Source organism: Coregonus clupeaformis, chromosome 1, assembly GCF_020615455.1.
Source record: "Coregonus clupeaformis isolate EN_2021a chromosome 1, ASM2061545v1, whole genome shotgun sequence".
In the NCBI taxonomy this organism is placed as follows: Eukaryota; Metazoa; Chordata; class Actinopteri; order Salmoniformes; family Salmonidae; genus Coregonus; species Coregonus clupeaformis.
This window is the reverse complement of record NC_059192.1, coordinates 93,339,037-93,353,924: the sequence shown is the minus strand read 5'-3', so window position 1 is coordinate 93,353,924 and position 14,888 is coordinate 93,339,037. Positions and strand designations below refer to the sequence as shown.

General features: G+C 43.8%; 1 protein-coding gene across 1 annotated transcript in view; it reads left to right on the top strand.

Annotated features, from left to right (window-relative positions):
• Positions 1–14,888, top strand: part of trpm7 (transient receptor potential cation channel, subfamily M, member 7) — a 68,101-nt gene that overhangs the window by 43,156 nt on the left and 10,057 nt on the right. The window contains 14 exon segments of the mRNA XM_041894892.2: positions 582–756; positions 2,384–2,516; positions 2,694–2,878; positions 3,260–3,392; positions 3,585–4,432; positions 10,485–10,540; positions 10,542–10,586; positions 11,004–11,100; positions 11,239–11,318; positions 11,431–11,468; positions 12,354–12,385; positions 12,532–12,579; positions 14,454–14,480; positions 14,594–14,638. Of these exon segments, the coding sequence (XP_041750826.2) occupies positions 582–756; positions 2,384–2,516; positions 2,694–2,878; positions 3,260–3,392; positions 3,585–4,432; positions 10,485–10,540; positions 10,542–10,586; positions 11,004–11,100; positions 11,239–11,318; positions 11,431–11,468; positions 12,354–12,385; positions 12,532–12,579; positions 14,454–14,480; positions 14,594–14,638 (1,942 nt within the window).

Below are 14,888 nucleotides of genomic sequence, written 5' to 3'. Positions count from 1 at the left end.
TTTCAAAGTCAAGAAAGATATCTTCTAGCCATGGTAGCCAAAATAATGGCAACTGGGCATTTTTATTTGTATGTTAATTGCTTAATTAACTCAGGAACCACACCTGTGTGCGAGCACCTGCTTTCAATATACTTTGTATCCCACATTTACGCAAGTGTTTCCTTTAATTTGTCAGTTACCTCTATATATCAACATGTTTTGCATAGTGGCAATAATGTCTACTATCAACATGTTTTGATAGACTAGCACCAGTTCTTTTCATTCTGAGTCTGGAAATTCTCTCAGTATTTCCTGGGAACTTGGACGTTTATAGACCTGGTTAACTGCATGTACATGCCCTTAATATAGTGGTGGTAATGTATATATTCATACAGATGGCCAGCATGTTTTATGTTGTTGTGATAATGTATAGGATAATGTGTATATTCCTCTAGGTGGCGCTGGTGTTGTTGCGTTATGGCATGAAAGCCATCCTGTAATAATGTGTGTATATATTAGGATAATGATAATGTATAGGATAATGATCGTGTGTGTGTGTGTGTGTGTGTGTGTGTGTGTGATATATATATATATTCCTCTAGGTGGCCAATATGTTTTATATTGTGGTGATCATGGCGGTGGTGTTGTTGAGTTATGGTGTGCCCCGAAAAGCCATCCTGTACCCAAATGAGGAGCCCAGTTGGACGCTGCTCAAAGACGTGGTCTTCCAGCCATACTGGATGATGTACGGGGAAGTGTATGCATATGAAATCGACGGTAAGGAAGACGAGCCTGGTATAAACGACTACGATGGTAAGAGAGTTTTCTTAAGGATTCTCACCACGGCATGAGAAGCTGATTAGCACTGGAAATCAATCAAAAACCCATGTTTGGTCTAATCAACGCCTCGCACCACACAGTCACCTCACACAGTCGCTGTGTTACAAAATCTATTTATTTATTTATATAGATTGAGATGCTAGTCCCTTGGTTGGAGAGGCATACGTTTCACTATGCCTATCCAGTTCTTTCATAAGTAATCAAGTCCCTAGGAGGTAGGGGCTAGGAGTTGATTGTGGACACAGCCAGTTGGCCCCTGTTAGGGGAGGTATAGCCAGCAATTGTAGGGAACAGCAGCTATTAACCAATCAGGGCTTTAGTTTAGGTTATTGTACACATGTGTCCAGATTTCTCTCTTGAGGCATGTCAAATGTAAGTGATTTGCTTAAAGTACAGGCTCAGTGCTTCAAAATGGTGTATCGTACACTGTAGTTGGAGGAAACATGGGAGTCAGCATGGCATTGTCCTCCAGAAAGTAGTCTCTCTACTTAAACCCAGCTAAATTCAGGGCAGCAATGTTTTTGAGAGCTGTAGCAACACTTTTGCAGTTGTCCATAGCTTTATCTTTCCAAAAATCTGTGGTAAAGATGATCTATATACTTACCAGAGAAGAGCCCATTCTGTTATAGACAGAAGCCTGTGACATGACAGACCAATCAGGAATCGTATCTCAGCATACCCAACCACTCTAAAATCTCAGCCAATTATGACTAGCCAGGAAGGATCCTGTCTTTCTCCCTGTATCAGTGCTTTCTCCTTGGCTAAACTAGGCACATTTGAGATTTTTATTCATATTTACGAATCCCATACAAGTTTGTAATTAAGGCAGATAAAAGTTCACATGTTCAAGAAGGCATTTCTGCAAAAAAACGTGTTTTGAAACGGCCCTACTGTGAAGTAGGAACCAGTGTCAAATGCCTCAGATCCTGTAACATTTAGTAAACATTGTTGAACACATGGGGGTAAATCCTTACTTCCAGTTAAGGCGACTTTTCACTTAGTCTCCTATTGACATAACTGCGTGACTAAGTGACATTTTAGATTTGTTGCATAGAGCACATGTGAGATAGTGTATTATGATATTGAGTAGTGATATTTACAGAAGATACATTCTGTAATATATAATAATCGCAGCTACCTGTCTCGCTCATCAGACTCAGGGAGCTCCACCCCAGTTGTGTGGGAGATACAGCGGCTGTGGGAAGAGACTACCTGTTGATATACAGAGCATAATGCATACAGTAGCAGTAGTATGAAATGTTATTCCACTATTTAGATGGTAGTCGCTGGTTTTACTGACCCAAATGATGTTTACTCCTAGACAAAAAATATATATAATTTCTGTAGAGACATATGAAAAAAAAAGTAGAAAGCTTAATCTGGCTGTGCAAAACCAGTCCATGGAGCTTAGAGCTGTAGTTTGTGTGTGTATGTGTGTGTGAGAATGATCTACACTTGTCACTGTGTGTTTGGGATGTGTGTGAATGTAAGTGCGTGTGTTTTTTGTGTTTTGATGTGTGAAGCACCGCGTGTGTGTGTCTGACCCAGTCCCCTCTCTCCACAGTGTGTGCCAATAATAGTGAACCGAATGTGAAAAACCTGTGCTCAGCTTCAGTGTGGATCACTCCGTTCCTACAAGCAGTCTACCTCTTTGTCCAATACATACTGATAGTTAACCTTCTCATCGCCTTCTTCAAGTAAGACTACACACACACACACACACACACACACACACCGGTGTTCTGTAGAGCACTCTGCTGTGACCAATACTATTCTCATTATTATTCATTAATAACATTATTATTATCATGTTTTTCCACGATTTCTACATCACTGTGTATATCCATTTTGCAATCTCTCTCTCTTCTCCTCAGTAATGTGTACCTCCAAGTGATGTCAATCAGTAATCTGGTATGGAAGTATCAGAGGTATCATTTCGTCATGGCCTACCATGAGAAGCCAGTCCTCCCTCCTCCCCTCATCCTCCTCTCTCACCTAGTCTCTTTCTTCTCCTGCATCTGTCACAAGAGGAAGAAGGACAGTCACTCTTACGGACCAAGTACGGGAACTACCCATTTATCTCTCTAAAATGCAGATATGACAGAACCACTTGGTGATCTGCTCCTGTAAGTCGCTCTGGATAAGAGCGTCTGCTAAATGACTAAAATGTAAATGTAAAAAAATGTGATCAGCTAGAACAAGAGAGGACCTAGTACCGAGCTCTGGGGGACACCAGTAGTCTATGAACAGACTATAAAACGTATATAGGTGTCCCAGGGCTCTCTAGTTTATCAGCAAAAAGATATGCAGCTACAATAAGTTATTTGAAAATGTTTACCAGAAGTTACATTGAGATCTGTAAAATGCCTTGTTGAAACTAAACTCTTCATCCTCTCCCTTTTTCCCCCTCTTTCCTTCCTTCCCTACCTCCTCCCTCCAGAGTTGTTTCTAACGGAGGAGGATCAGAAGAAGCTCCATGACTTTGAGGAGCAGTGTGTGGAGACGTACTTCCATGAGAAAAACGACCAGTTCCACTCAGGGAGCGAAGAGCGCATCCGCCTCACCTCTGACAGGTAACTGTTACCATAGTTACCGCTCACCACAGTTGTTATTTTACTCTTACATTGACAGTAACAGTCATAGTGTCTATATAACATAAGAGGATTAGGAGGTTAATTGAATAGTGAATGTTGAACTCTATGGCAACATATCAACAAAGTTCAATATTCAATAGATCTAGATTTTTTCCCCCTTTATCTCCTCAGGGTTGAGACGATGTGTATCCAGCTGAAGGAGGTCGGAAATAGAGTGAACTTCATCAAGCGTTCCCTCCACACGCTGGACTCCCAGATCGGCCACCTCCAGGACCTGTCAGCTCTGACAGTGGACACCCTGAAGACCCTGACCGCCCAGAGGGCCTCTGAGGCCAGCAAGGTCCACAACCAGATCACCAGGGAGCTCAGTCTGTCCAAGAACTTTGCCCCCAGCCTGGCCCCCACCCCCCAGGACCCTAACCCCCAATCCAAGGGGGTCAAACGCAGTGTGGGGGCCTACTTCGGTTCGTCTTTCCCCCAGGTGTCCGGGGTGGTGGTGGGGGGCAACTTGGCTGATTCTCTGTTTGGGAGTGGGGTGGAAGGGAGGTTGGAGATGCTGGGGCTGGGGAGGAGGCCTCCTGAGATGGGAATGGGGTTGGACTCAAACCCGCCCCTGACGCTCAGTCCCCCAGAGCAAAGAGGAGACTGGGCTGGGCTGGGGAACCAAGCTACTGCTGCTATAGAGGCTGGATCCTCCACAGGTGGCAGCGCCAGTGCCAGTCACAGTGCCTTCTCCCTTGTCCCAGCTCCAGCACCCCCTACTGTCAGTCCTCCAGAGCTGCGGCTACGCGGCCACTCCTTCACCCAGTGGCAGCTGACCCGTCCAGAGCAGCCGGGCCTCTCCGACTGCCCCTCCAGCCTGCCCAGCGTGCCCTCTGCTGGGGCTGCTTTCTACGTCAGCTCTACCCCCTCCCAGCCCTTCGGCTCCAGCCACCCAGAACTCAGCCTGCCTCTGCCAGACAAAGACACAACCTCTGCTTCCACCTCTGCCTTTGCTGTAGAGTTTGGTGCGTTTGTTGGTAAGTATAAGTGTGAGGAGAAAGACGAAGACACTAGCTGTGTGTACCCCACTATTGTTGTGTCCAAGACTTCTGACATTGCTCGCCCCATTTGCCTGCCTGCTTCCATTGAGAAACGGGAGGGAATTGGTGAGAAGGAGGGGAGGGGTGAGTTGGAGAGGAGGAGGAGTGAGAGAGGGGGGAGGGCGAAAGGGATGTGTGAGAGGGAGGGGAGGGCAGAGGGGGAGGGGTATGTGAATGAGGCATTTTGCAATGATGAGGGAAGACCCGAAGGAGTTCTGATTGGTGGTCAGGGCAGAAACGCTGAGCTTCCATTGGCTCCTGAGACCACCCGTCAGGCCGCCCCCTCGCCGCATGCTGACGCTCACAGGAACAGCCCCCTCCCAGGCTGCGCCCTGGCCCCTGCAGTGGTGCCCAGGAGACCCGGCTGCCAGAGGACCAGAGAGGTGGGGTCCTCAGGCCCCGTGGCCCAGCCGGGGGCCCCTCAGCAGGGGGAAAGAAGGACTGAAGCCCATCTGAGAAGTGACAGGAGGGACACTACCAGAGATAGAGGTTTGAGTCTCAGTCTGAGTTTAAGTTGGCAATGGGCAAATCTCAGATCACTCTCTACCTTTCACCTGTAACACACCTTTTCCTAACCAGGGTGAAGTATGGTTGTTGGTATAAAGGGGTGGTCTGGGGTCTAACTAAAATGAAATAACCACAGGTGTGTTCTCAAACCCTATTCAAATACACTGAGCATAACCTGATATGGGACCATGCTTAATCAATAGACTTCAAAATAAACCAATCAGTATGGCATCATGCTCAATCAATAAACTTCATAAACTCATAGCAACAACTCATTGTCATTCACCAGTAAAACATACACATTCAATAAACAGTTGCAACCTTATACAGTGGGGAGAACAAGTATTTGATACACTGCCGATTTTGCAGGTTTTCCTACTTACAAAGCATGTAGAGGTCTGTAATTTTTATCATAGGTACACTTCAACTGTGAGAGACGGAATCTAAAACAAAAATCCAGAAAATCACATTGTATGATTTTTAAGTAATTAATTTGCATTTTATTGCATGACATAAGTATTTGATACATCAGAAAAGCAGAACTTAATATTTGGTACAGAAACCTTTGTTTGCAATTACAGAGATCATACTATTCCTGTAGGTCTTGACCAGGTTTGCACACACTGCAGCAGGGATTTTGGCCCACTCCTCCATACAGACCTTCTCCAGATTTCGGGGCTGTCGCTGGTCAATACGGACTATCAGCTCCCTCCAAAGATTTTCTATTGGGTTCAGGTCTGGAGACTGGCTAGGCCACTCCAGGACCTTGAGATGCTTTTTACAGAGCCACTCCTTAGTTGCCCTGGCTGTGTTTCAGGTCGTTATCATGCTGGAAGACCCAGCCACAACCCATCTTCAATGCTCTTACTGAGGGAAGGAGGTTGTTGGCCAAGATCTCGCGATACATGGCCCCATCCATCCTCCCCTCAATACGGTGCAGTCGTCCTGTCCCCTTTGCAGAAAAGCATCCCCAAAGAATGATGTTTCCACCTCCATGCTTCACGGTTGAGATGGTGTTCTTGGGGTTGTACTCATCCTTCTTCCTCCAAACACGGCGAGTGGAGTTTAGACCAAAAAGCTCTATTTTTGTCTTATCAGACCACATGACCTTCTCCCATTCCTCCTCTGGATCATCCAGATGGTCATTGGCAAACTTCTGACGGGCCTGGACATGCGCTGGCTTGAGCAGGGGGACCTTGCGTGTGCTGCAGGATTTTAATTCATGACGGCATAGTGTGTTACTAATGGTTTTCTTTGAGACTGTGGTCCCAGCTCTCTTCAGGTTATTGACCAGGTCCTGCCGTGTAGTTCTGGGCTGATCCCTCACCTTCCTCATGATCATTGATGCCCCACGAGGTGAGATCTTGCATGGAGCCCCAGACCGAGGGTGATTGACCATCATCTTGAACTTCTTCTATTTTCTAATAATTGCGCCAACAGTTGTTGCCTTCTCACCAAGCTGCTTGCCTATTGTCCTGTAGCCTATCCCAGCCTTGTGCAGGTCTACAATTTTATCCCTGATGTCCTTACACAGCCCTCTGGTCTTGGCCATTGTGGAGAGGTTGGAGTCTGTTTGATTGAGTGTGTGGACAGGTGTCTTTTATACAGGTAATGAGTTCAAACAGGTGCAGTTAATACAGGTAATGAGTGGAGAACAGGAGGGCTTCTTAAAGAAAAACTAACAGGTCTGTGAGAGCCGGAATTCTTACTGGTTGGTAGGTGATCAAATACTTATGTCATGCAATAAAATGCAAATTAATTACTTAAAATCATACAATGTGATTTTCTGGATTTTGTTTTAGATTCCGTCTCTCACAGTTGAAGTGTACCTATGATAAATATTACAGACCTCTACATGCTTTGTAAGTAGGAAAACCTGCAAAATCGGCAGTGTATCAAATACATGTTCTCCCCACTTTATATATTCACAGCTCCGAAACTTTATATAGTCTTACTACATTGCAGGCCTGTGCTTCGTACCTTAACAGGGACTAGATGAGGAAGAGCAGTCCTCGCGCTTCTGTGTGCAAATGTGCATGTGTTTTCTGGAAGCGGGAGTTCCAATGCAGGCGAGGGCGGTCTGTAGCCAGTGCGGTAGTGGGAAACAGAGAGCTAGCGATATCAGGTTGATATCTGAGCTCGATATAAACTACTTTGACACACGGTAGTGTACTTACAATATACATGTCTCTGCCTCTTGTGGAGATGGCTTGCTACGCTAGTTATCTAGCTGGTGTTGGCTAGCTAGCGGCAAATATTAGCTAGCTTCGCATTGTACCTTCAGACAGGACCCAGAGGAAACTGTAGAATTGCCGGTATCTAGAGTCGCTATCTTAGAGGTATACTACAATTTGAAGCTAGAACTACTCAGGCTTCTATAAAGTTTCAGTTAGCTTCACATTCCAGCTCAGGCTTCATCCATACTAAGGTGGATATTGATCATGCAGCTAACGCAAGCAGGCTCAGAGGGGATTTCCACATAACACGATAATTCGGGATAGCCACTCTAGCTTCACCCTAATGTGGGTGCTATCAAGCAAGGTTGTTTCATCGCCCCCATCTTGTTATATGGAAATGCACTGTCAGTATGTTTTAACTACACTTGTATTCTACCTCGCCACACTAGCTTCGCCCTCGTGTGGGTGCTAGCATTCTAGGTAGTGCTAGATAAACAGCCAATCCATTAGGGACTGGAAGCTATACTGAGCTTCAATTGGTCAAGGGCGCTATGATGTTGCAGAGTATTTGCATAAAGTTCCTGTTTCCCCAACTTTGGTCCCGCCCTGTTCACGTCCCTCGCCCATGCTCTCATCAGCCAACATTCCCCCGCCCACTTAGCTTCTTTTCCATTGGAAAATAATGGCTTTTTGTAGTTTCATCGCCCACATCACTTCAGTTAACTGTACGTGCATGTCGCACATGGCTAGTCGAACGCCAAACTCTTAATTGAGACAATGCTCACATTTTAATTTTTGCCAAAATCAACATGAAAGAAAAGTTATCTTGCAAATTCAGCAGGCTATGATGTGAAATAGGTGCCGTGATTATTTTTTTATTTTATTAAGTATAGTTAATGCCGTCTTTGTGCTTTGGTATGCCTACCTTTTCCCCCACCTATCGATACAATAATTTTAGAAAATCATACAAAGGTTTTAGTCTGCGTGCACTTTCAAATGCATGCTGTCATTACTAAATGTGTAATGTGATCTGTATTTTGAATATTACTATAGAAAAAGTTTAAATTAAAATTAAATAAAATATTTAATCAGTCATCTTCCTCAAATGAAGGGGATGACGACAGTCTTTGCGAGAGGGATGGAATCTAATTTCATTAGTCCTCAACTTGAGGCTCAGACACTTCATTCAGGATAAATGGAGTTAGCCATGAGTTAGCCTTCCCCTGAGCAGGTTAGTTCTGAAGGATTTGTTGCCATATAAACCTACCTGGCTAAAAGGTGAGCCACTTTTGTATGACCGGTTATCCAAAATTGAGCTCCGAGTTGACCACACTTACCTCGCTAACTCTTCTTTGTAGTATAGGGCTCGGGTCTCGTCACTGTCATCAACTCTTCTTAGCCACTTATACAGGTCACATGCTGGTATGTTACATATACAACAGATATTTACTTTACAGCTAAACGGTTACAGCAGTCTGCTGTAAAGTGGGAATCAAAATCACCTCAGAACTAACTATTGTAATTTGTTCCCTTCACTTCCCCTACGTACTGATTTGGCTAAGGGGGACCTTTTAAAGACGCTGCATGGTCAATCTGACGTCTGCATTGGCCATGCAGCATTTATGGTGGTACGACCTCTACAGACGTCAGGGCATTCATACTTCTTACATTTCGCGGAGCAGCGCAGAGCTGTTAAGGAAGTGAGTTTGTGTTTATACAGGCCCTCCCACCCTCACCTACCGTCAACCAATCATGTCAATGCTGAGCTATACTGAAAATTACAACATTTGAGAGGCGCACGGGATGCAGAGCTCAATTTGGCCTCTGCATGCCTCCGGAGGCTCCGCAATTGCGTCACACTATCCATACGGCGCCTCCGACTACATTTGTGGATCAAGCATAAATTGGCACTTAGTCAGCAACAGGGAATAATGCTGCGTTCATAACCAAGTGGGAAGTTGGTAGGCCAATTTAGCACATACGACTGGGAAAAATGAGGGGGGAACAGTTGCCCCCTTACATTGAAGCCATGATGTTTAAGGCTGATCGGGATACTGCAGGCTGTTTTATCCAGAAAGCAGGATACCTCATAATAGTCCATGGGAAAATGGCAATCTTTGTGGTCAATATTCGTGAGAATTTCTTTTTATCCAAAACAATCATAGTACGAATAATTGCTTCTATTACACAGATGTATGTCCTTGCACCAATTTTTTGTAAAATAATTGGTTCAAGGACATGCATCTGGTATAATAGAAACAATTATTGGAATTGCACACAGAATACTGTAAGTTAATGATAATTTATTTGCTACCGGCAGCCTGCAGTATCATCCAGTTGAACGCCCCTCCAACACAATAATTACTGGTGGGAAACTTGTCTCATCCCTGAGCTCCGACATCTCGCACATGCTGATCTCTGACTTTGATAACAGCATTTTCAGTAGTTAAATGTAACAATTATTCATAAAAAGCTATTTACTAATATGATTTTTGAAAACTATATAATATGTTTACAAGCATGATAGCTGTACATTTAGTTTATGGTTGACACCACTTGTTGGCCATTAGCCAATCTGTGTTTCTCAACGAGTTGAAAGCACGTGAACACCGCCAACTGTTATTAACTTCACAACTGGTAATTACCACCTTTCCACTTGGGTATGAACGCGGTAGTGCACTACATAGAGAGCAGGGTGTGATTTGGGACGTTGCCTAGGAAGAAGTGCCAGGGATGTAGGGTGCTAGGATCAGCTTTGTAATTGACTTGTCGTCATTGTCTCTCTTTCAGATCTGTCTCTTTCTTTCTTTCTCTCTCGCTCTCTCTCGCTCTCTCTCTCCGCTCTCTCCCTGTCAATTAGTGTGTCCACCTTTTGTCTTGTCTAACGTCGTTGGGGTGTTGGCCTCTGGTTGCAGGGGACAGGGTTGTGACTGTATCACCATGGATTGATTGATTGGTTGGTTGAGATTTGCACCCTTTCCTGAATTTGTCTGTATTGGTTAAAGGGTTTGTCACATGGAAAGGTGAAAGGTTGAGGTACCTACCCTCCGTCCGTCTGTCTTCCAGTGACTGTCCAAGAGGTCTAAGATGTTCTCTCTAAGGCACAGAACCAGGTGTGGCCAACCCCTGACCTGGGTCAGGGTTGGGGTCAATTCCATTTTAATTCAGGAAGTTATCAAATTTGAATTGAAATTAACCCCAACAAAAAAGCCTGCGACTCTGCAGCCTTCCAGGACCAGTGTTGGCCACCCCTGGTGTGATGCTGTCTCTGTATCTGTCTGACTAACAGTGTTCTGGTCCTCCAGGTCATAAAGACAACCTGCCCCTGGACCTGCAGCGCTCCTTCCCCAGAGACATCTCCCGCCTCCTCCAGACAGCTCAGCCCAGCCACACGGCACAGGGAACAGGTGAGAGTGTATGTGGGATTACGTGTGTGTGTTCCTCCTCCTAGGTATTGAGGCAGTTATTTACTTTCTCTTAGTTCCCGTTTGGGAAGTGGTTGTTGGTTGGTAGAATGTTAGTCATTGTTATGACCATTTTAAAAACCAGAACCTGTTAGTTCTAGTTCGATATTTCTACCAGGGCAGGGGGCAGAGCAGTTTAGTTCCATGTGATCAATTTATTTACATGAAACATCACAGAGACACTTCCACAGAACATAACAGAATTCCTCAATGGCTTCCTGTCCAAACACATTGTCCCCACAAATCCTAACCTTAGCCTCACTATGTGAAAAACACGAAAACTGATCTCATCAGCAGAGCCCAGTAGGAGGAAGTTGCTCCTAGATACTGATGCCGGTGTGTCTTTCTCTCTGTCTACAGGGTCATCCTGAAGGCCAAGGTAATATGAGGACGGTCAACTCGTACGCTGGCTTCACTGAGTTTGACCGGAGTCCCTCCTTCCTCCACCCAGACTCCTGTAAGTCCAGGAAGTTAGAGCTGTGTTGCTAGACACATGAATACACTGCAGAACCCTGACAAGACCTGCCAGAGGTCAACGACATGTATACCATGTCTGTTAACTGTAAGTGTCTTTGGTTGTTGTGTGTCTCTGCAGCTCTGAGTAAGAGAGAAAGGAGCAGAGTGTCAGCGGAAGACATCCTCATCCAAGAAGACCCCCGAGCTGCACTACTACTGGTGAGAACTGTTCCATAACTATATGATGTCTCACACCCCTTCAGGTCCTGAAATCACTTCTGACTGTATAACTGACTGACTGACTGACTGGTATGTTTTCCTGTCTCCTCAGGAGAGGGCTCAGGTCAAGACAGCTCAGGCCAGCAGTCTGTAAGTACCTGACATGCATTCCTACCTTCATCCTGGTTTTTCAGCTGGGGTCCACTTATACTTACAGCCCTGGATCTTACAGCCCTGGATCTTACAGCCCTGGAAGAGTAGAGTAGATTCATTCACCTACAGCCGTGGGTCTAGTAGAGTATAATAGATCTCTTGATTGTTGATCAGTTCAGTGTTTCCACAGCGTGGCTCGTAACCCTGGGCCAAGCCTGGCTTACCATTACCATGGTGACAGGAAACAATGTTCCAATCACATTTCCAACACAGCCATTAGGGTTAGGGTGAGTGGGTGGTTCGTAGGCTCCCTGCATTATAGCTTCAGAATCTATGAAAGTGTTAGTTCGTTAATGAATAGGTGAACAGTGTTGTACTACTACTGTTCTACTGTATAGGTTAATGTGTTGTGTAGTATCAGCTGTAGAGGTGGATCATAGACTTGGACAACACATCTTTGTATCAGTCCCATTATGGCGTCTGTGAGGGCATGGGCAGCACCATTGAGGCCTTCTCCATTTTAGAGTAGTCAATTTTCTTCTTCCACTACTTCTATGTGTTGGTAAACAAACTGAAAGGGGGCATACTGACACCTGTAGTGTGTTGTTTGAACAGGTATAAAGCCAAGGTTGGCGATTTTACTGCCACATGCAGTTATGGAACATTTGCTCACAAGTATAATTCATTGGCTGATCCCTCCTGATGACCTGGATGGAATTGTGTGATCCTTCCTTAACCCATAGGAAGTCCCTCCCAGCTGACTACTTTAAAATGGTGGAAGTCCTCAATGGCAATGTCCATGCAAAAACGTGTTATTTCCAAGTAGTGATCTCTATCTCTATGAGGTGGATGTTAATGTCCGTTGTGTGTTCTCTCTCTCAGCAGGGCACCAGGGGAGGACTCAGGAATAAATGGTATGTGTCCATTGGAACTTGCTGTCTCTACGATTACTGTAAATTGATAGTTCCTGATTTCTTTCTCTGAGATGAACAAGGATGACAGGCTATTCACCCCTGTGGTCATGTCTCTGGCTGATGATCTCTTCTCTCCTTCCTCTCAGCTGCATCATGTCTCTACAGACACGCCCACCTGGGGAGCAGGAAGGACTGTGAGTGGATGTGAACTATCCCTTTAACTACATCTAACTAATTGTGATGTGAACTATCCCTTTAACTACGTCTAACTCATTGTGACGTGAACTATCCCTTTAACTGTCTAACTCATTGTGATGTGAACTATCCCTTTAACTATGTCTAACTCATTGTGATGTGAACTATCCCTTTAACTATGTCTAACTCATTGTGATGTGAACTATCCCTTTAACTGTCTAACTCATTGTGATGTGAACTATCCCTTTAACTTGTCTAACTCATTGTGATGTGAACTATCCCTTTAACTATGTCTAACTCATTGTGATGTGAACTATCCCTTTAACTATGTCTAACTCATTGTGATGTGAACTATCCCTTTAACTATGTCTAACTCATTGGGATGTGAACTATCCCTTTAAACTACGTCTAACTCATTGGGATGTGAACTATCCCTTTAACTGTCTAACTCATTGGGATGTGAACTATCCCTTTAACTATGTGTAACTCATTGGGATGTGAACTATCCCTTTAACTATGTCTAACTCATTGGGATGTGAACTATCCCTTTAACTGTCTAACTCATTGGGATGTGAACTATCCCTTTAACTATGTCTAACTCATTGTGATGTGAACTATCCCTTTAACTACGTCTAACTCATTGTGATGTGAACTATCCCTTTAACTACGTCTAACTCATTGTGATGTGAACTATCCCTTTAACTACGTCTAACTCATTGGGATGTGAACTATCGCTTAAACTACGTCTAACTCATTGGGATGTGAACTATCCCTTTAACTACGTCTAACTCATTGTGATGTGAACTATCCCTTTAACTATGTCTAACTCATTGTGATGTGAACTATCCCTTTAACTATGTCTAACTCATTGGGATGTGAACTATCCCTTTAACTACGTCTAACTCATTGTGATGTGAACTATCCCTTTAACTATGTCTAACTCATTGGGATGTGAACTATCCCTTTAACTACGTCTAACTCATTGTGATGTGAACTATCCCTTTAACTATGTCTAACTCATTGGGATGTGAACTATCGTTTAAACTACGTCTAACTCATTGGGATGTGAACTATCCCTTTAACTATGTGTAACTCATTGGGATGTGAACTATCCCTTTAACTATGTCTAACTCATTGTGATGTGAACTATCCCTTTAACTATGTCTAACTCATTGGGATGTGAACTATCCCTTTAACTATGTCTAACTCATTGGGATGTGAACTATCGTTTAAACTACGTCTAACTCATTGGGATGTGAACTATCCCTTTAACTATGTGTAACTCATTGGGATGTGAACTATCCCTTTAACTATGTCTAACTCATTGGGATGTGAACTATCCCTTTAACTGTCTAACTCATTGTGATGTGAACTATCCCTTTAACTATGTGTAACTCATTGGGATGTGAACTATCCCTTTAACTATGTCTAACTCATTGGGATGTGAACTATCCCTTTAACTGTCTAACTCATTGTGATGTGAACTATCCCTTTAACTATGTGTAACTCATTGGGATGTGAACTATCCCTTTAACTATGTCTAACTCATTGGGATGTGAACTATCCCTTTAACTACGTCTAACTCATTGTGATGTGAACTATCCCTTTAACTACGTCTAACTCATTGTGATGTGAACTATCCCTTTAACTATGTCTAACTCATTGGGATGTGAACTATCCCTTTAACTACGTCTAACTCATTGGGATGTGAACTATCCCTTTAACTATGTCTAACTCATTGTGATGTGAACTATCCCTTTAACTATGTGTAACTCATTGTTCATCCACCTCTTCACCTCAATGTACTTTTTCATTCTTATTCTCTTCTCTACATGCTTATTTCTTTCTTATTTTTTACTTGTACTTTTATTAGCAAATGTCATGAGAGGAGAGCTTGCAAGTAAGCATTTTGTTGTATTGTGTACATTTGCTGTAAGCCATGCATATCACAAATACACTTTAGATTTGATTGGACAGGATTTGAATAACTGATCTTTATTATTATTTTTGTAGCAATTGGTTCCCCGTTCAAGCCAATGGAAAGCTACCAATACTCAGGTGAGGTTTGGTCCTCTGTAGCTCAGCTGGTAGAGCACGGCGCTTGTAACGCCAAGGTAGTGGGTTCGATCCCCGGGACCACCCATACACAAAAAAAAAAAATGTATGCACGCATGACTGTAAGTCGCTTTGGATAAAAGCATCTGCTAAATGGCATATTATTATTATTATTATTATTATTTATTATTATTATTAAATCATACTTTAGTCAGTTGCAAGGCACACCCTATTTCCCACTACATGGAGTAGG